The sequence below is a fragment of the Solanum tuberosum genome, unplaced genomic scaffold (assembly GCF_000226075.1).
Source record: "Solanum tuberosum cultivar DM 1-3 516 R44 unplaced genomic scaffold, SolTub_3.0 scf00367, whole genome shotgun sequence".
NCBI lineage: Eukaryota > Viridiplantae > Streptophyta > Magnoliopsida > Solanales > Solanaceae > Solanum > Solanum tuberosum.
Window position 1 is genome coordinate 355,119 of NW_006239293.1, and position 14,909 is coordinate 370,027.

The 14,909-nt window shown below is 34.4% G+C and overlaps 2 protein-coding genes across 8 annotated transcripts; one reads left to right on the plus strand and one right to left on the minus strand.

The window, feature by feature from the left end:
- Nucleotides 1-1,586: 1,586 nt before the first annotated feature.
- LOC102598780 (protein DETOXIFICATION 42) lies at nt 1,587-7,416 on the plus strand. Of its 4 annotated transcripts, none has more exons than XM_015315449.1 (15): nt 1,587-1,713; nt 1,996-2,158; nt 2,359-2,449; nt 2,799-2,920; nt 3,089-3,328; nt 3,443-3,624; nt 3,742-3,877; nt 3,975-4,071; nt 4,167-4,267; nt 4,897-5,060; nt 6,193-6,264; nt 6,353-6,469; nt 6,568-6,663; nt 6,867-6,988; nt 7,199-7,416. In XM_015315449.1, exons 3-15 carry the CDS (start codon nt 2,403-2,405, stop codon nt 7,239-7,241), a joined length of 1,539 nt encoding a protein of 512 aa, XP_015170935.1. In that variant the 5' UTR covers nt 1,587-1,713; nt 1,996-2,158; nt 2,359-2,402; the 3' UTR covers nt 7,242-7,416. The 4 variants fall into 4 exon arrangements, with proteins under 4 accessions (XP_015170935.1, XP_015170936.1, XP_006361750.1 ...); XM_015315450.1 differs by having other exon boundaries at nt 2,027-2,158; XM_006361688.2 differs by lacking the exon at nt 1,996-2,158.
- Nucleotides 4,009-13,057, minus strand: LOC102599115 (putative disease resistance protein RGA4). Of its 4 annotated transcripts, XR_001475381.1 has the most exons (5): nt 12,756-13,057; nt 8,827-12,677; nt 8,395-8,469; nt 7,980-8,111; nt 7,419-7,890 (listed from the first exon to the last, which is right to left on the minus strand). XR_001475381.1 is itself a non-coding variant. In XM_006361689.2 (3 exons), the coding sequence occupies exon 2, from the start codon at nt 12,666-12,668 to the stop codon at nt 8,856-8,858; it is 3,813 nt and encodes a 1,270-aa protein (XP_006361751.1). In that variant the 5' UTR covers nt 12,669-12,677; nt 12,756-13,057; the 3' UTR covers nt 7,419-8,111; nt 8,827-8,855. The 4 variants fall into 4 exon arrangements, 1 of the variants encoding a protein (XP_006361751.1); XR_001475382.1 differs by lacking the exons at nt 7,419-7,890; nt 7,980-8,111 and adding an exon at nt 4,009-4,088; XR_001475380.1 differs by having other exon boundaries at nt 7,419-8,111.
- Nucleotides 13,058-14,909: the final 1,852 nt, after the last annotated feature.

Consider the following 14,909-nt stretch of genomic DNA (forward strand, 5'->3'; position numbering starts at 1 on the left):
TATATATATATATATATATATATATTTATTTATTTATTTATTTATTAATCTAATTATAATATTTAAACAAAATCGATTAAATTCGATCAAATTCGTATCAGACTACTAGCTCCCCAACCATCAGTACTCCAAATTGTTGTCGTCTTCGTCTTTGTTGCATTAATATTCTTTCCATTAAGGATATTTTTATCTTAGAAGGTTGGCTTATTCGATTCAACTTGAAAAATGATGACTCATTTTTTATTTTTCTTCAAGGTTTAAAGCTCATTTTATTTATTTATAATCAATAATCATTTTGTAAGAGTTAAGAGAATAAAATACTTGTTCATTTTAGCATATTGTTACCTTTATTTAAAATAAGACACAAAAGTTAAAGCATCACGAAAACATGTCATCTTTCCCAACTCTTTAAACTTAAATTAAAATACTTTTTATTTATACTCAACAATATTTTTTCATGATCCAAAAAAAATCTTTTTATTTCTTATTCACACCTAACTCAAAAAATTATGAGATAAATTTTATTCACACCCAAAAAAAAAAAAATCGAACATGAATTTCCAAGGCAAACACACATGTAGGTGCACTACACTCTCATTGTTCACCTAATTTAAGCAAAAAAAAACTTTATTAAATTCTCCCATGTTTGTTTTTCATACTATTTTTAATCATTCTTTAAAGATTTCTGCATATTCCTTAAAAAAAGTTATTTGATTGCTTTATTTTTAATTCTAAAAATGTTTGTTACTCATTTGTCTCTAATTTAAAGGTTTAGCTTAAGTAACAAAGCTATAAAAATGAGTTATAAAAAATGAGTTATATATGGTTTTCAATTTTTCTAAAGTATTCTAAATATTTTAGTTTATATATACAACAAATATCGGCGAAAAATATATATATTCAGAGTCTTTGATTTCATGCTCTAAAGATAGAAATCGAACGTGAGCTATTGTGTATCCATATTTCAAAATATAGTAACGAAAGGTTTGTGTTTTACAAAAAAACAAAAAGCTAGTAAAATAATACTCTCTGTCCCAAACTCTTAATATGAAACTTTTTTTTTCTAATTTGTTCTCAATTTTTCTTTTTATAATTGGAGAAACTTAATTTTAAAATTTCCGTTTAATTTTATTAAAAATGACCAAATTGACCAAAAGTTACATAAAATATCTAAATTTTATTTTAAATTATAAATTATAATTTATTTTTTACTAATCAATAGTAACACATAAATTGGAAAAAAAAAATAACATGCCAACTATTCAAAGAAAGTGACCAACTAAGATTTCCAAGAAAAATACACGTGTCCAATCAAACTTTCATGACTATGGTCTTCCAAGAATTTGAGAAACTTCTCCGTCAAATTTGACACGATATTTAAGAAAATAAAAAAAATATTAAATTTTATGTTCTATAATTAAAAATATGCAAAACTATAACAAAATATTTTTTAATCTATAATTTTAAATATATCATATAAAAAATTTAAAAAGAATCACATTCCAAAAAGTGTGACGAAGACAACCTATCCTGGCCTAAAGTATGTACATACAAAAAAGAGAAAAAAAGCAGAGAAACTTTTGGAGCAAAGAAAATTCGTATTCGTCTTATTTACATCTATAATTTAGGTCCATTAATAGAGAGGTACTTTTTTTAGTGAACAATGAAAGTTAACACAATTATTTCTCCTCTCATAAAATTCTTGTAAGTTTGGTAAGTTTATACTATCATTATAAACTTTGAATTCTTGAAATTAATTTCTTTCTTAGTTTGGTCTTAATTAGTTTTGAATGAAACTTAATTTCAATTTCAACTTTCTTGGAAGTAAGTTGTGACTTTGTTGCATCTTTCCTTAACCTATTTTTGCATTCTTGCTGCAAAATTTCATTGTATATACAAGGTTAAAATGATATATGATCTTTTTATGTACCTTTAGCTTCTGTATTTTCAAATAGTTTTGAGATTCAGTAAGTTGTTTTAAAAATTTTCTTTCAGTTTCTAATGCTTGAGTTAGTCTTCCACTTAGAAGTCAGCCAGGACAAGGGCTTGCTTGGGACTAGCAATGGTTCTCTAGTGTCGACCACGTCCAGGGTGTAGGCTCGGATCATGACAAGCCATAAAAAGTTAAGACTAATATGTTGGCTGGATTGACCCACGGGTAATCTTATCAAACTGTTGTGTATTTACTTTTTCATATTTTTGAAACTACTTAATGAAAATCTCGACTCCCTAGTGACGATACACATGTGTGTTAAGTTGTTGTGGGGGTGGGTGGGGGTGGGGGGTGGGGATGTACATTATATGTATGTTGAAGAAAATCTTAATTGTGTTTTGATATTGAGAATTTGACATTTTCAGTGAGGGGAGTGGAAACAATTTTCTTGGTAAGTTAGCAATTTAGTATGGCAGAGAAAGAAGTTCCATTCTGCATTTTCTTTAGGGAAGCAAGGTATTTCTCTTTTCCTTTTTCATATTTGTGATCATATTGTAAAAGATATAACTATTAACCTATTTTTTTTAACATGTTATTATTGTTGAGCTATGTGATATTATCCACTTTGTCCAACTCCGGACCGTTACTTACACCGTTAAGAGTATCCAACCCTTTATAAGTAGTTTTTTTGCACTAACTTTAGGTTTTAAGGATGGTTAGTTGGTTACCTGTAGTTATCTTTTAGGTGATCCGATAGTTATTCTAAGAACCTTTTGATGTTTTTGAAATGTTAAGATTTTTCACAAGTTACTAGTAATATATTTCTGTTTTTTTCTTCAATTAATTGTGTGTGTGTCATGAGCAGATCAGTATTTAAATTGGACGAGTTAGGCCGCGAGATTGCAAGAATCGCGCTCCCTGCTGCACTAGCTTTAACAGCAGATCCTATTGCATCTCTGGTTGATACAGCATTCATTGGCCAAATAGGTAACCGTTAAACGTTAGCAAGATAGTTATAATTACTTCCTCCGTTTCAATCTGTTTGTCCGGTTTTGACTTGGCATGGAGTTCAAGACAAACAAATTGAAATGGAGGGAGTACTACTTTACAGAAACAGATTTTGTAAGTTATAACCTCAAAAATTGTTTGATATAGGTCCTGTTGAGCTTGCTGCTGTGGGAATTTCGATTGCTGTTTTCAATCAAGCATCAAGGATTGCAATTTTTCCGCTTGTCAGTGTCACTACCTCTTTTGTTGCTGAGGAGGATGCCATCACAAAAGTAAGTCCCGAACCACGAGACAACGAAAGCCAGGATATACAATCACAAGATGTTGAAGGATTGGATACAGAGTCGCAATCGAACAGTGAAAACAAAGAGCTAATACCTCAAAACAGTATGTTGGAAATCCATGTTTTTTATCACACTATTATATGGAGAAGATTTAATCTAAGTTCCTTCCGCTTCTTGATAATGGTATTGTCTCCCGTTATATCAATTGATTCTGCAGGGAGTGTGTACAAGTCCAAAACGACAGCTACATCCTTTGAAGTTGTGAAGCCAAAGCCTGAAAAGAAGCACATTCCATCTGCATCGTCTGCATTGATCATCGGTGCCATCCTTGGCTTCATCCAAGCCGTCTTTCTAATTTCCGGAGCAAAGCCTATATTGAGCTTCATGGGAGTCAAACATGTAAGTAAAGTTCTTAATAAAGTAGCAACAGACACAACTTTCAACTGCTTCAGTTGAACGGTTGAACTCGTTGAATATATGTTCCATCTGCCTTCGTTGAGTCCTCTCATATTACAGGGATCACCCATGCTAAAACCAGCTCAAGAGTACCTAAAATTGAGGTCACTCGGTGCACCGGCAGTTCTTCTCTCATTAGCCATGCAAGGAGTTTTTCGAGGATTTAAAGATACGAAAACTCCACTCTTTGCAACTGGTGAGCTACTAAGAAATTGACAGATGAAGTTCAAATTCAGTTAAGAAAAATCTAACTCAGTTTCTTTCTTTTTCTTTTTGTGCTTTGATCTCACCAGTGGCTGGAGATTTGACAAACATAATTTTGGACCCCATATTCATTTTTGCGTTCCATATGGGCGTCAGAGGTGCTGCAATTGCTCATGTAATTTCACAGTGAGTCTCTATCATGTCTCCATAAAAACAAAATTTGTGAGAGAATAGTTTTCCGATATCATTGACGTAGATTCTTATATGACTTGGTAGTGCAGGTACCTAATTTCAGTAATACTGTTTTGGAGATTGATGGAAAAAGTTGATCTCTTACCTCCTAGTCTAAAGTATATGCAATTTGCTCGATTTCTCACAAATGGTGAGGTTTTCTCTGATGTTGTTAATCTTTACTTCAAACGTAGGGTCGAGTTCTTAGATAGTTACTTAACTAATACTTATTATCTCAGAAAGTCACTCTTCTTCTTGATTCTCATTTTTCTTTAATAAAGAAAGTCTTAGAAAGTCACTCTTCTTCTTGATTCTCATTTTTCTTCAATAAAGAAAGTGACTTTCTGAGTGAATAACTATTAGTTGAGTGACCATCTCAGAAATCAACTCTTCAAACGTATAATTTTGGTATAACAAGGCTTAAGAAATGCTTATGTTAGATTCTTAATGTCTCCCTTCTTTCATCTTTTTAGTCTACGACTTTTTGTAACTTGTTCAATTCATTCGGTCTATCTTCATCTTATATTCGTGTTCCTATGTAATGTCATCTGATTGCTTTGGCATTTGCAAAAGGAAGTTGAATACGGAAAGAGTAGACGGGCAGATTCTTAGGATATCAAACTATTGACAATGTGAAATGCTTTTATTCGCTAGATTTCGTTCTGCTTTTCGATCTACTAATTAAAAGAAAGTTTCTAATGTTCCAACAATAAGATGGAATTAGTTCATTAACTGTTGTCTCCTTTTCTTTTCATCCTCTTTTTTTCCCCGGAATTTCAGGATTTCTATTGTTAATGAGGGTTATAGCAGTGACGTTCTGTGTAACGTTAGCTGCATCATTAGCTGCAAGGTTAGGACCCACAGAAATGGCTGCATTTCAGGTTTGCTTGCAGGTTTGGTTGACTACATCTCTTTTAGCTGATGGTTTGGCCGTTGCTGGTCAGGTGATATATGATCTTCCTATCATTTCAACTGTTGTAGTGAGCCTTTCTGTTCTTGCTTGTCTGTCTACTATCCGACCAGGGTTGTCTTTTCGCTTTGACTCACCAGTGGCGGCTCAAGCTAATTAGTGGTCTAAAGCCAAAAATAAGTTGGAGGCCTAAATTTTAATTATTTTTTTTATATCTGAGATTCAATTTATTTCTTTCTTTTTAATAAAACAAGTTTTATTTTTTTTATGATCTTAAACTAAAGATATATATATACCAAAATATTTTTTAATCTTGTGGTCTTAAATATATCATGTGGAAGTTAAATTTAAAAATTGATCCATTAAAAAAGAAACATTCTTTAATGTTTCGAAACAAATTAAAACATTCTTTATTTTTTTTTGTTAAAAAAAACTTATGATAATTTTATTATTACTAAAAAATTAGGCCCTTCGATTTTGGGGCCAAGGCATATGCCTCATTTTTAAAGGCATTGAGCCACCCCTGTGACTCACCTTCCTTATCTTTCGATATGGACTTACATGTGTTCTAAATACGACTATTCTGAGTGATTTCTGCTATCTGGCTCGAGTTAGACAAGCAAGGAAGGATGTTATGTCACCGGTCACCACCCTGCCTATCTAGTATCTATCCAAGGATGTACCATATAGTCCTTGAATTCCTGCTTTATTTACTGAAAAAATATCGTCATTATCCCTCTCAAACTAACCTGTCACAGGTCACCACGTGTACACCGGAAGATGTTTCCATATCAACAAAGCTTTGGCTACTGGATTTGTATTTCTCGAAATGAGTTAGCACCTTAAATTGTTGTTCGCTATAACGCAACAAAAAAATTCACTTAGGAAGCCCAAATGTGAAATAGTAATTAGCACTGCTAGTTTTTTTTAAATGTAGACTACCAAGTAATATTGATCTTCTGTGCAGAAACAATATATTTTAGAGCTAATAATCAAAAATACACCTGAACTGCCATATTTTTGCGAGTTTCACACCCCAACTATCAACTGTTCCCTTTTTCTACGTGAACTATCACCGTGTATGTACTAAATCTAACCTGCAAAAGCATCAAAACTATTAAATTGTAAACAAAATTCAGAACTTTGACCTTTCTTTTCTCTATCAGGCCATATTAGCAAGTGCATTTGCTCAAAACGACTTCAGTAGGGCTACTGCTACAGCATCAAGAGTGTTGCAGGTACGTACTTAGGCTGTTCTATTAGTAGAGGTACGTGTATCCTTAATGATGAACTATTTTTGACCTCCAATTCTTGAAAATTTTGCAGTTGGGATTAGTTCTAGGATTGGTGCTAGCACTTATCCTTGGAGTTGGTTTACATTTTGGAGCTAGATTATTTACAAAAGACGTCAACGTCATCCACCTAATTGGCATTGGCATTCCAGTATCCACCATATCCTAATATGCTTTGTCAATACACCTTAGAGAACTTTTCGATGTAAAGTAATGGATTTTGGACCTCACAATTTCTTCCCATTTCAGTTTGTCGCGGCAACACAACCTATCAACGCCCTGGCCTTTGTCTTTGATGGCGTAAACTTTGGCGCATCTGACTTTGCATATTCTGCCTACTCAATGGTAAGCTCACTTGGCATTCCTTTTCTTTTTTCGTCTATCGACAACACAAGTCAAGCATATCCTCAAGTTAAAATGTAGTCATCTTTTTCGCCATCTCCTCAAAACACTAAAACCGGCGCTTCCCTCAAAACACCTCCCTCCCCTACCCTCAAAACAGTAAATTTCAACAAATATTAAATTCCGAGAATGCATTTTGTGTTCAGGTAACAGTGGCTTTATTCAGCATTGTGTTCTTGTTCATTCTTTCATCAAGTTATAAATTCGTCGGAATTTGGGTGGCTCTAACCATCTATATGAGTCTCAGAGCTTTAGCAGGCTTCTGGAGGTATGTATATATGGTCAATTTCTAATGCACTCCGAATCTATGTTGCTCAAACTCTCCAAAAATGTTGCTACACACGTGTCATATCCTTCAAAATGACACTAGTTTTGGAGGATTCGACACGTACCCCTCATTGCAGAGTCCGAGCAACATAGCTCTAAATCTAATCTATTTAAAGCATAAGCTAATCTATTTCACCATGTCCATTTGCAGGATAGGAACTAGAACAGGGCCATGGAAGTTTCTCAAGAGCTAAAATAGTCTCTGTTAGAATATTATAATATGTGGATACTCATATTGTATAAAACTATTTTTACTTGTAGTGTCAATAAAGTAGCACCATTAAATCATAGTTTAGTGTCTTGTGGTGATGGCAAATAAAAATACGAAATATATATATCTAATTCTATTTATACTTGTTATGGAAAAAATGTATGCATATTTGTGTATATATCTTAAATAGTGTATATACAGTGTATTGCAACAAAGTGTAGTAAGTAAGACAGCATCATATTTTGAATAGCTTATATGCATCAGCTAAAACTAGAAGAATTAATAAGAGATGGATCTTTCTTTGTTCTGCTGTCAATTCTAAGTAGTAAAATACAATCTACTACTACTAACTACAACAACAACAACATACCTAGTATAGTCCCACAGGTTGGGTATGAGGAAGGTAGGTGTACGTAGACCTTACCAATACCCTTGAAGGAACAGAGAGGCTGTTTTTGACAGACTCTCGACTCGAGAACAGGTTTGAGAGAAGAGCAAGAGTTAAAAATAATGAAGAAAGAAAAGTACTGACAATAAAATCTTTTCCTATTTAGATGCTTGCACGGGCTCATCTGCTTCCAACAATCCAACAAAGTGAGTTTCACAGAAGGGAGGTTAGCGAGATCCCAACTCTGATGCAACAGAATCTTGTCAGGACCACATTTAAACCATCCACCAACATTCATACTGATGCAACAGAATCTTGTAAGTTTCTCCATACCTTAGACATGGTCTTTTTATGTCCCAACAAACAAGTTCTGGTGGTAGCCATTGTTTCCTCATAAGTATACGTTGCCATGGATGATTGATGTATATTCTTTCTTCTTATGCTTTCAAGAATACCATCACCAACCTACATAAATATTTGTAAGGAAATCTATATGCTTCAACAGAAAACTCACCTTATATTCAATTTAGCAACCAATTGACAAACCTTAGTTATCCATGGTCATGTTGTGGCACAATTAAATATGTGCAAACATTGAAGGATAGTGCAAATACAATCTATCCTACATAGATTCACTCAAAAAGATTTTCTATAGTGACAGCAGATCTCTGATGCTTACAAGAACTAAAAACTTTCGATTTAACATGGTTGCACAAACATTTGTATTTTTGTTATATAGGAAACAAACCTTGTGTATCGTACACCTTTGAATTCTATTAGAGCTTTGACTTCGATAGTGGACATGTGCATAACTCTAAACTCACTGAAAATGGAAAGAAGAAGTATACATGAATTGCTATAGAGATGAAGATCATGGTAAAAAGTTACTTGTTCATTAATATTATACTATGCTAGCAATTTTGTGGAGCAAATTATTTAATTCCTATCTATACTAGATTTTGTTTTACAGTGTTACCACGCGAATATAAAGATTTTATCACCTTTTTTTTTGTTATCTAAAATTAAATTCATCTCAAAGTGAAGATGATTTCTTGGCTTCATAGTGGCAATAAACACTCCATGCTGCTCAACAAGATTTTTAAAAAAGGAAAAGAATAAACAAAAAAGCCAAGGGAAGTAAACAAATATAGGAAGCTTCTGAGGAAAAAGAAAAACTTACATTTGTGAGAGTACCACTCGTTTTAATCATTAAAGGTATTCCTCATCGATTTCTATGATGGAGATATGAGCAATTTCTGGCCAGTATTCCCCCTTGTCAAATTCTAGGAGTGGTTTGAGGAATGGACAGTTGGAAATATCTAGTTTAGAGAGGGAAGAGAGCATTCCTTTTGCTGGAAGGGATTGGAGATTAGCGCAATGCGCGATGGTCAGCTCATAGAGGGAGGAAGGCAGTGCTGATTCGGAAAGTGATTGGAGATTAGGACAATTCTCGATGTTCAGCTTGGAGAGGGAGGAGGGAAGGGAAAGAGACTGGAGTTGATGGCAGGAGAAGATGCTTAGGCTTTGAAGTGAAGTGAGGTGAGAAAGAGAGGAGGGAAGCCCTTCTTCCAGCATTGACTGAATTTGAGGTAAATTACCAATACGTAGATCTTCAAGAGAGGTGAGGCTTTTGAGAAGTTGGGTGCTTAATGTTTTCAGATTGGATACCTCAAATCTTTGAATAGAGCAAGGCAACTCCCAATGTTCGATCTCTTCGTCACTGCCATCATGTTCGATCACTAACTTTCTGAGACAGGGGAGTCTATGTAAACTCCACTCTTTTCGGCTGTTCACCAGTTTCTTGCAATTCCCAATTCGAAGTTGTTGTAAATTGAATGGCATTCCTCCTTCAGGAAAGGACTCTATTTCTGGACAATCCAACAGTTCCAGTTCCTTAAGAGATGGAAGGAGTTCCTGCATACGTTCTGGCAGCCACTTCAGCTTCTCACAGTAGACGATACCCAAGTACGTCATCTGGCTGCCCCCACATGCAACCGAAAGGTTGTGACATCCAAAAATGAAGAGTCTCTCAGTCACAGTAGGAATCGAAAAGCTAGTTATGTTATGGCAACTAGATATATTCAATTTGCATGCTCTTGGGACCAACTCAGGTGATATATCATCTATAGAAACACATTCATGCAGTTTCAATCTCTCGAGAAACATGTTACAATAACTTATCTCACCGACTGGTGGATCCAATTTCAATTTCTGGCAACGAGATATGGTTATTGTCTTCAAGGTACTCGGCAGTATGCTAAAAGGTAAGGAGGTAAGAGAGTTACAACCAACAATATATAAATCAACAATGTGCTTCATTCCCTTAAGTTGGGATGTAAACAGTTCAGCCTCGTTAAAAAGAGGTGTCTCTAAATTGAGTTCAGGACATCTTGAAATGCTCAATTCTGTCAGAGAACAAAGATTTTCAGGCAACTTCCCTATCAACTTCGGACAATTTTCAATTGAAAGATTCTCAAGTATAGGGAACTCGCCACTTCCTAGTACGTGCCATTGCTTCCACTCTGGCATATCTTCAAATTCAAGCTTCTCAAGAGAGTTAAAATGTTTTCCAGATGACGAACTTCCATAGAATTCTTCTGTAACCTCTGTTATTCGATGCATCCTTCTAATGAAAAGGAATTTCAAAGAAGGGAGTTGTCCTAGTGCTGGCAAGGAATCAATAGACAATTTAACCAGCTCAAGAAACGAAAGACTAGGTGGCCAATTTGGAAATTTTGTCCCTCTATATCCGGTGATTTGGAGTTCTTTTATGTTTGTGTGTGGACATAGCTCATCAAGTATGTCTCTTTCAGTTTGTGAATTGTCGGCGGTACTTTCACTCCACTCCAATGATAATTTGTCAACATGATTCTTCTCCCAAAAGTTTGCCTTTAGAGCTTCCCTTCTATCAACCACATTTTGCAACTCTAGAATTGATAGAGATCCATACAAGTTATGCAGTTCACCCAAATCTTCCATTCTCAATCCACCATGACCACCTAGAAGAAGCTTAGCTCCCACTAGCACTTGGAGGCTTTTCAACTTGCTTAGATGTAGCAGCATCTTCAAGCTAAAAGTGTTGCTTACGTCAAGATGGCGTAAGTTGATTAGCTTTTCCATCTGCAGCGGTAACTCCTTAAGATTACTACAATGTGACAGTAGAAGTGTCTCCAAGTTATACAATACACAAATGGAATCTGGCAACTTTTCAATCAGCACCCTAGAAAGGTCCAAGAATCTGAGAAGCTTTAATTTGATAAACAACACATCTGGCAACTCCACAATCCAACTATTTGACAACGATAATGACCTTAAGGATGTTAGTCTTGGCAATATGTTATGCAACACCCTCTTGGTTAGCGGAGGTGAGTAATCAGTATCGATTAGAAGCAATGTCCTCAACTGCTGCAATTTGTAGAGGGGCTTCAACTGTTCAAAGTCATCACCTTCTCCCATGGAATAGGACATGTGCCGACTTTGTTCCAACATATGAGATCCTTTGTTCTCTTCCAACCTAATACAAAGTTTTGAAGATGCAATTCGGGCCAAATCATTGACTAGGTCATGCATTAAGAATCCCTCCGGTTTCCCTTCAGACTCTGGGACCCTTTCGAACAATGATCTTGATCTCAACTCACAAAAGTATTGGTTACCTGAATGAAACTGCTGTACAAGACCATTAGCAATCCACAAGTATATAACTTGGTCTTTGCAAAATAGATAATCTTTTGGATATATTGCACAATAAGCAAAACATCGCTTCAAATCTGGAGGAAGATCATTGTAGCTCAGCATCAACGCTGGTAATATACCATTCAAACAACTTGGTTGGTCCCATATTTTCCTACTTAAAATGTCTCTCCACTCTTCCACCTCTGATTTGCAGCGCAAAATACCAGCAAGTGTCTTTAGAGCTAAAGGCACCCCTTTGCACTTGTCTGCAATTTTTCTTCCAACCTCTTCAAATTTTGGGTGTTCCTCAGGATCCCTATTTTCTAGTGAATGTCGTTTGAATAAATCCCAAGAGACTTCACTAGACAGAGTTCCCACGTTGATTGCTCTGCTACCCATCATCGAGGCAACATTCTCCTTACGTGTAGTTACAATGATCTTACTTCCCATATCTCCTTGTACAAAAAGATTTCTCAGGTCATCCCACTCATTATAGTTATCATTCCACACATCATCAAGGACAACAAGAAACTTCTTTCCCTTCAGGCTTTCCTTCAATTTGGCCTGTAGCTGATTAAGATTGTCACCAACCTTTAAGTCAAATGAGCCAATTTCTTGAAGTAACCCTTTCGTTATTCTGAAAGCATCATATGCCTCAGAAACACAAAACCAAGCTTTCAAACCAAAATGGTTTTTCACCTTCTCATCATTGTAAACCGCTTTAGCAAGTGTTGTCTTACCCACACCTCCCATTCCAACAATAGGAACTACAGTCAAAAAATTTCCATTTACATCTTCAGACAATAAATGGTCAATCAAATTCTCTATATCATTCTGCCTTCCAAAGATATCAGAATCGTCAACCAAAGAAGTTGAAGGTGTTCTAGTTTCTCGTTTAGTCGAACCAAAATGTTCCTTTAAGCCAAGTAGACCAATTTGCTCTTGCAAATCCTTCAATGTTTCAATAGTGTCTTCCAACTTCTCCTTTATGTTAAGAAAGAAATCATCACTCAAGCACAGGTTGAGGTCACTTACTTGCTGGTTGCTAGACACCTGAAGTCTCAAAACCTCATAATTGACTTGTTCCATCAAATTTTCAGCAGAGTCCACAGCATCTCGAAGCTCATTAAGCCACTGGCTCACAAATTGATTTGATGCTTGCTTATTCTCTGCATCACTTAACACAGTTTGAAGACCAAGCAAAGTCATTCTCAGCTTCTTTAAGAGCCGAACATCATTCGTATGTTTCTGAAACATGTTGAGCAGATCACCCTGAGGAGTAAGCCTATCAAAGAGAACATTCAAAGCTGAAGAGAGAAATGCACCACCAACTGCTAAGCCGATATCCATTTCTGAAATCTGCAAAGCAAAACAAGAAAACACAAAATGATTTTTGATAAATGTTTCTATCTTTAATTACTAACAACTTTACTTTACCTGTTGAATATGCTAAGAGTAATTTACAAACAAGAATGATCAGTGATTTCTTTCTTCCTTTTGCTAGTGATATTACTTGTAATTGGTACAACTATGTCTGCTAGGCCTATTCAAGGGTAGTTGGGGGTTGTAGAAAGTGGGGACACATCAAAGATAACAACATCTTTCGTTTAAAGACCACTGCCAAGTCTTGTACCATTTAAACACCATAGAAGGTCTGGCTGTGCCATTTTGATATTTTTCGCTAACTCAACCAACTATGTAGAGAGTGTGTAAACACACTCACCGATGACATGTCAAAGTGTGAATTGTGTAAAAGTGTCAAAATGGTAAAGTTAGGTCCTACATCAGTTGTTTGAATAATACAAGTCTTAGTTTAAGTGTCTAAGTGAAAAATTATGTCAACTTTAGATGTGTGTCGATGGATTCATCAAAAATAAAACAATAAGCTCATTTTTTTCACATACCATAATAGTGTTACTTGGGCCTACAACCATGTACTCATTATTTAAATCGAAACGAAGTGAATATATCAATTATGAAACCATATGCTCTTTTCTCTTGAAAAAAGGACTACAGCATGGGGCCCAAGTACAGCACTTGTGAGCAAAAGTAATTAAACGAATTCAATTGTCACCAACCAACAACCAATACCTCTCAACTACACATCCAAACTTAATAAACATTAATGGAAATGGTTGGTGATGGTGGAGAGATCATAATGGTTAGGAAGGAAGGAAAGTTTTTAGAGATAGTTACTTACAAGGTATTAGAGAAAATAATATTTTCTCGGTCCCTAATTACTTGTCCATTTTTTTTTTACTTGTCTCTAATTGCTTACTGGTTCATTTTGACAAATCAAGAAATGACAAAAAAGTTTAATCTATTATACCCTCACAATTAATTATTTTGAAAAATATAGAACTTTTTGAAAATCTTAAGTTTTTAATTTATTCACTTTATAATTAATAGAATTAAAATGATAAACTCATTCCATAAATAATTGTTTTTATATATATTAAATAGTAATAATATGGGATATTAAAGCAACCTGTAATAAAAAGATAAAAGTACCAAAGATATAAAAAAAATTAAAAAATGAGCTGACCAAAAAGAACTCCGGCATATATAGAATATTAAATAAAAGGTAAATTATCGAAATTCTGCAAGTTTAGAAGCTAATTATTTAGATGTATGTTAGTTTGAAATTTATGAATTTATCAAAATTTGGTGCGTCCTGATACGTCTAGATACCTGAGGTCAAACTTAGGTGTAATTTATTCTAGATATATTGTATCAAAGTGGATTCGCATGTATCTGACATAGACAAATATCGTTCGCCTCCCTCCCATCTCGCTCGCCACTCTCATATTTCACTCGCGTATTTGGTATATCAAATACATGTGAATCACACTAAATACATGCATATAATGCGTATCTAGTGTGATTCACATGTATCTGCCTTGAAATTTGGTATGAAATTATTAAATAGTGAGATTAAATGTACTCTAATTATTTCAAACTATAGAGAGAATTAATAAATATGATAGGAATGTTTGTGTAATTAGGCAGCTTCTCCTTAAATAAATAATGAATTTGACCCATTAACAACCAATTAAATTTATTATTTAAAATTACTTGTTAATTAAATAACTATAATTAAACAAATAATTTAAATTTTTCATTTAAAATTTACTAAAACAATTTATATTTCATGTAGCAAAAAGAATTAATTGATGATAATTCCAAATGGGACAAACAAAGCAACTTTTACTATTCCAAAGTTATGAAATTTTACATAGGATTTGAATCTCCTATCGAAAAAAACACTAGTGATATAAACAACTTTATTAAAACATTTTATTTATTTATTATTTTACGATCACAATAATAAACATTGATAAGATGGTACAATTAAGAAAAAGACTAGACAACTGAAAAAGGAAAAAACCTTCCTCACACACACATAGATCATTTTTAGCAAAACCCCTTCTTTTCAAACCCTTCTACAACATTTATTGCACACTGATTACTCTAATTGGACGTAGACCAACACATCTTGTTCCTTTTCTCTTATACATACATGTGCATGTGCATACACGCGATGCAATGCACATGCACATGTATCCTTTTTTTTCTTACCTTAGGACGATT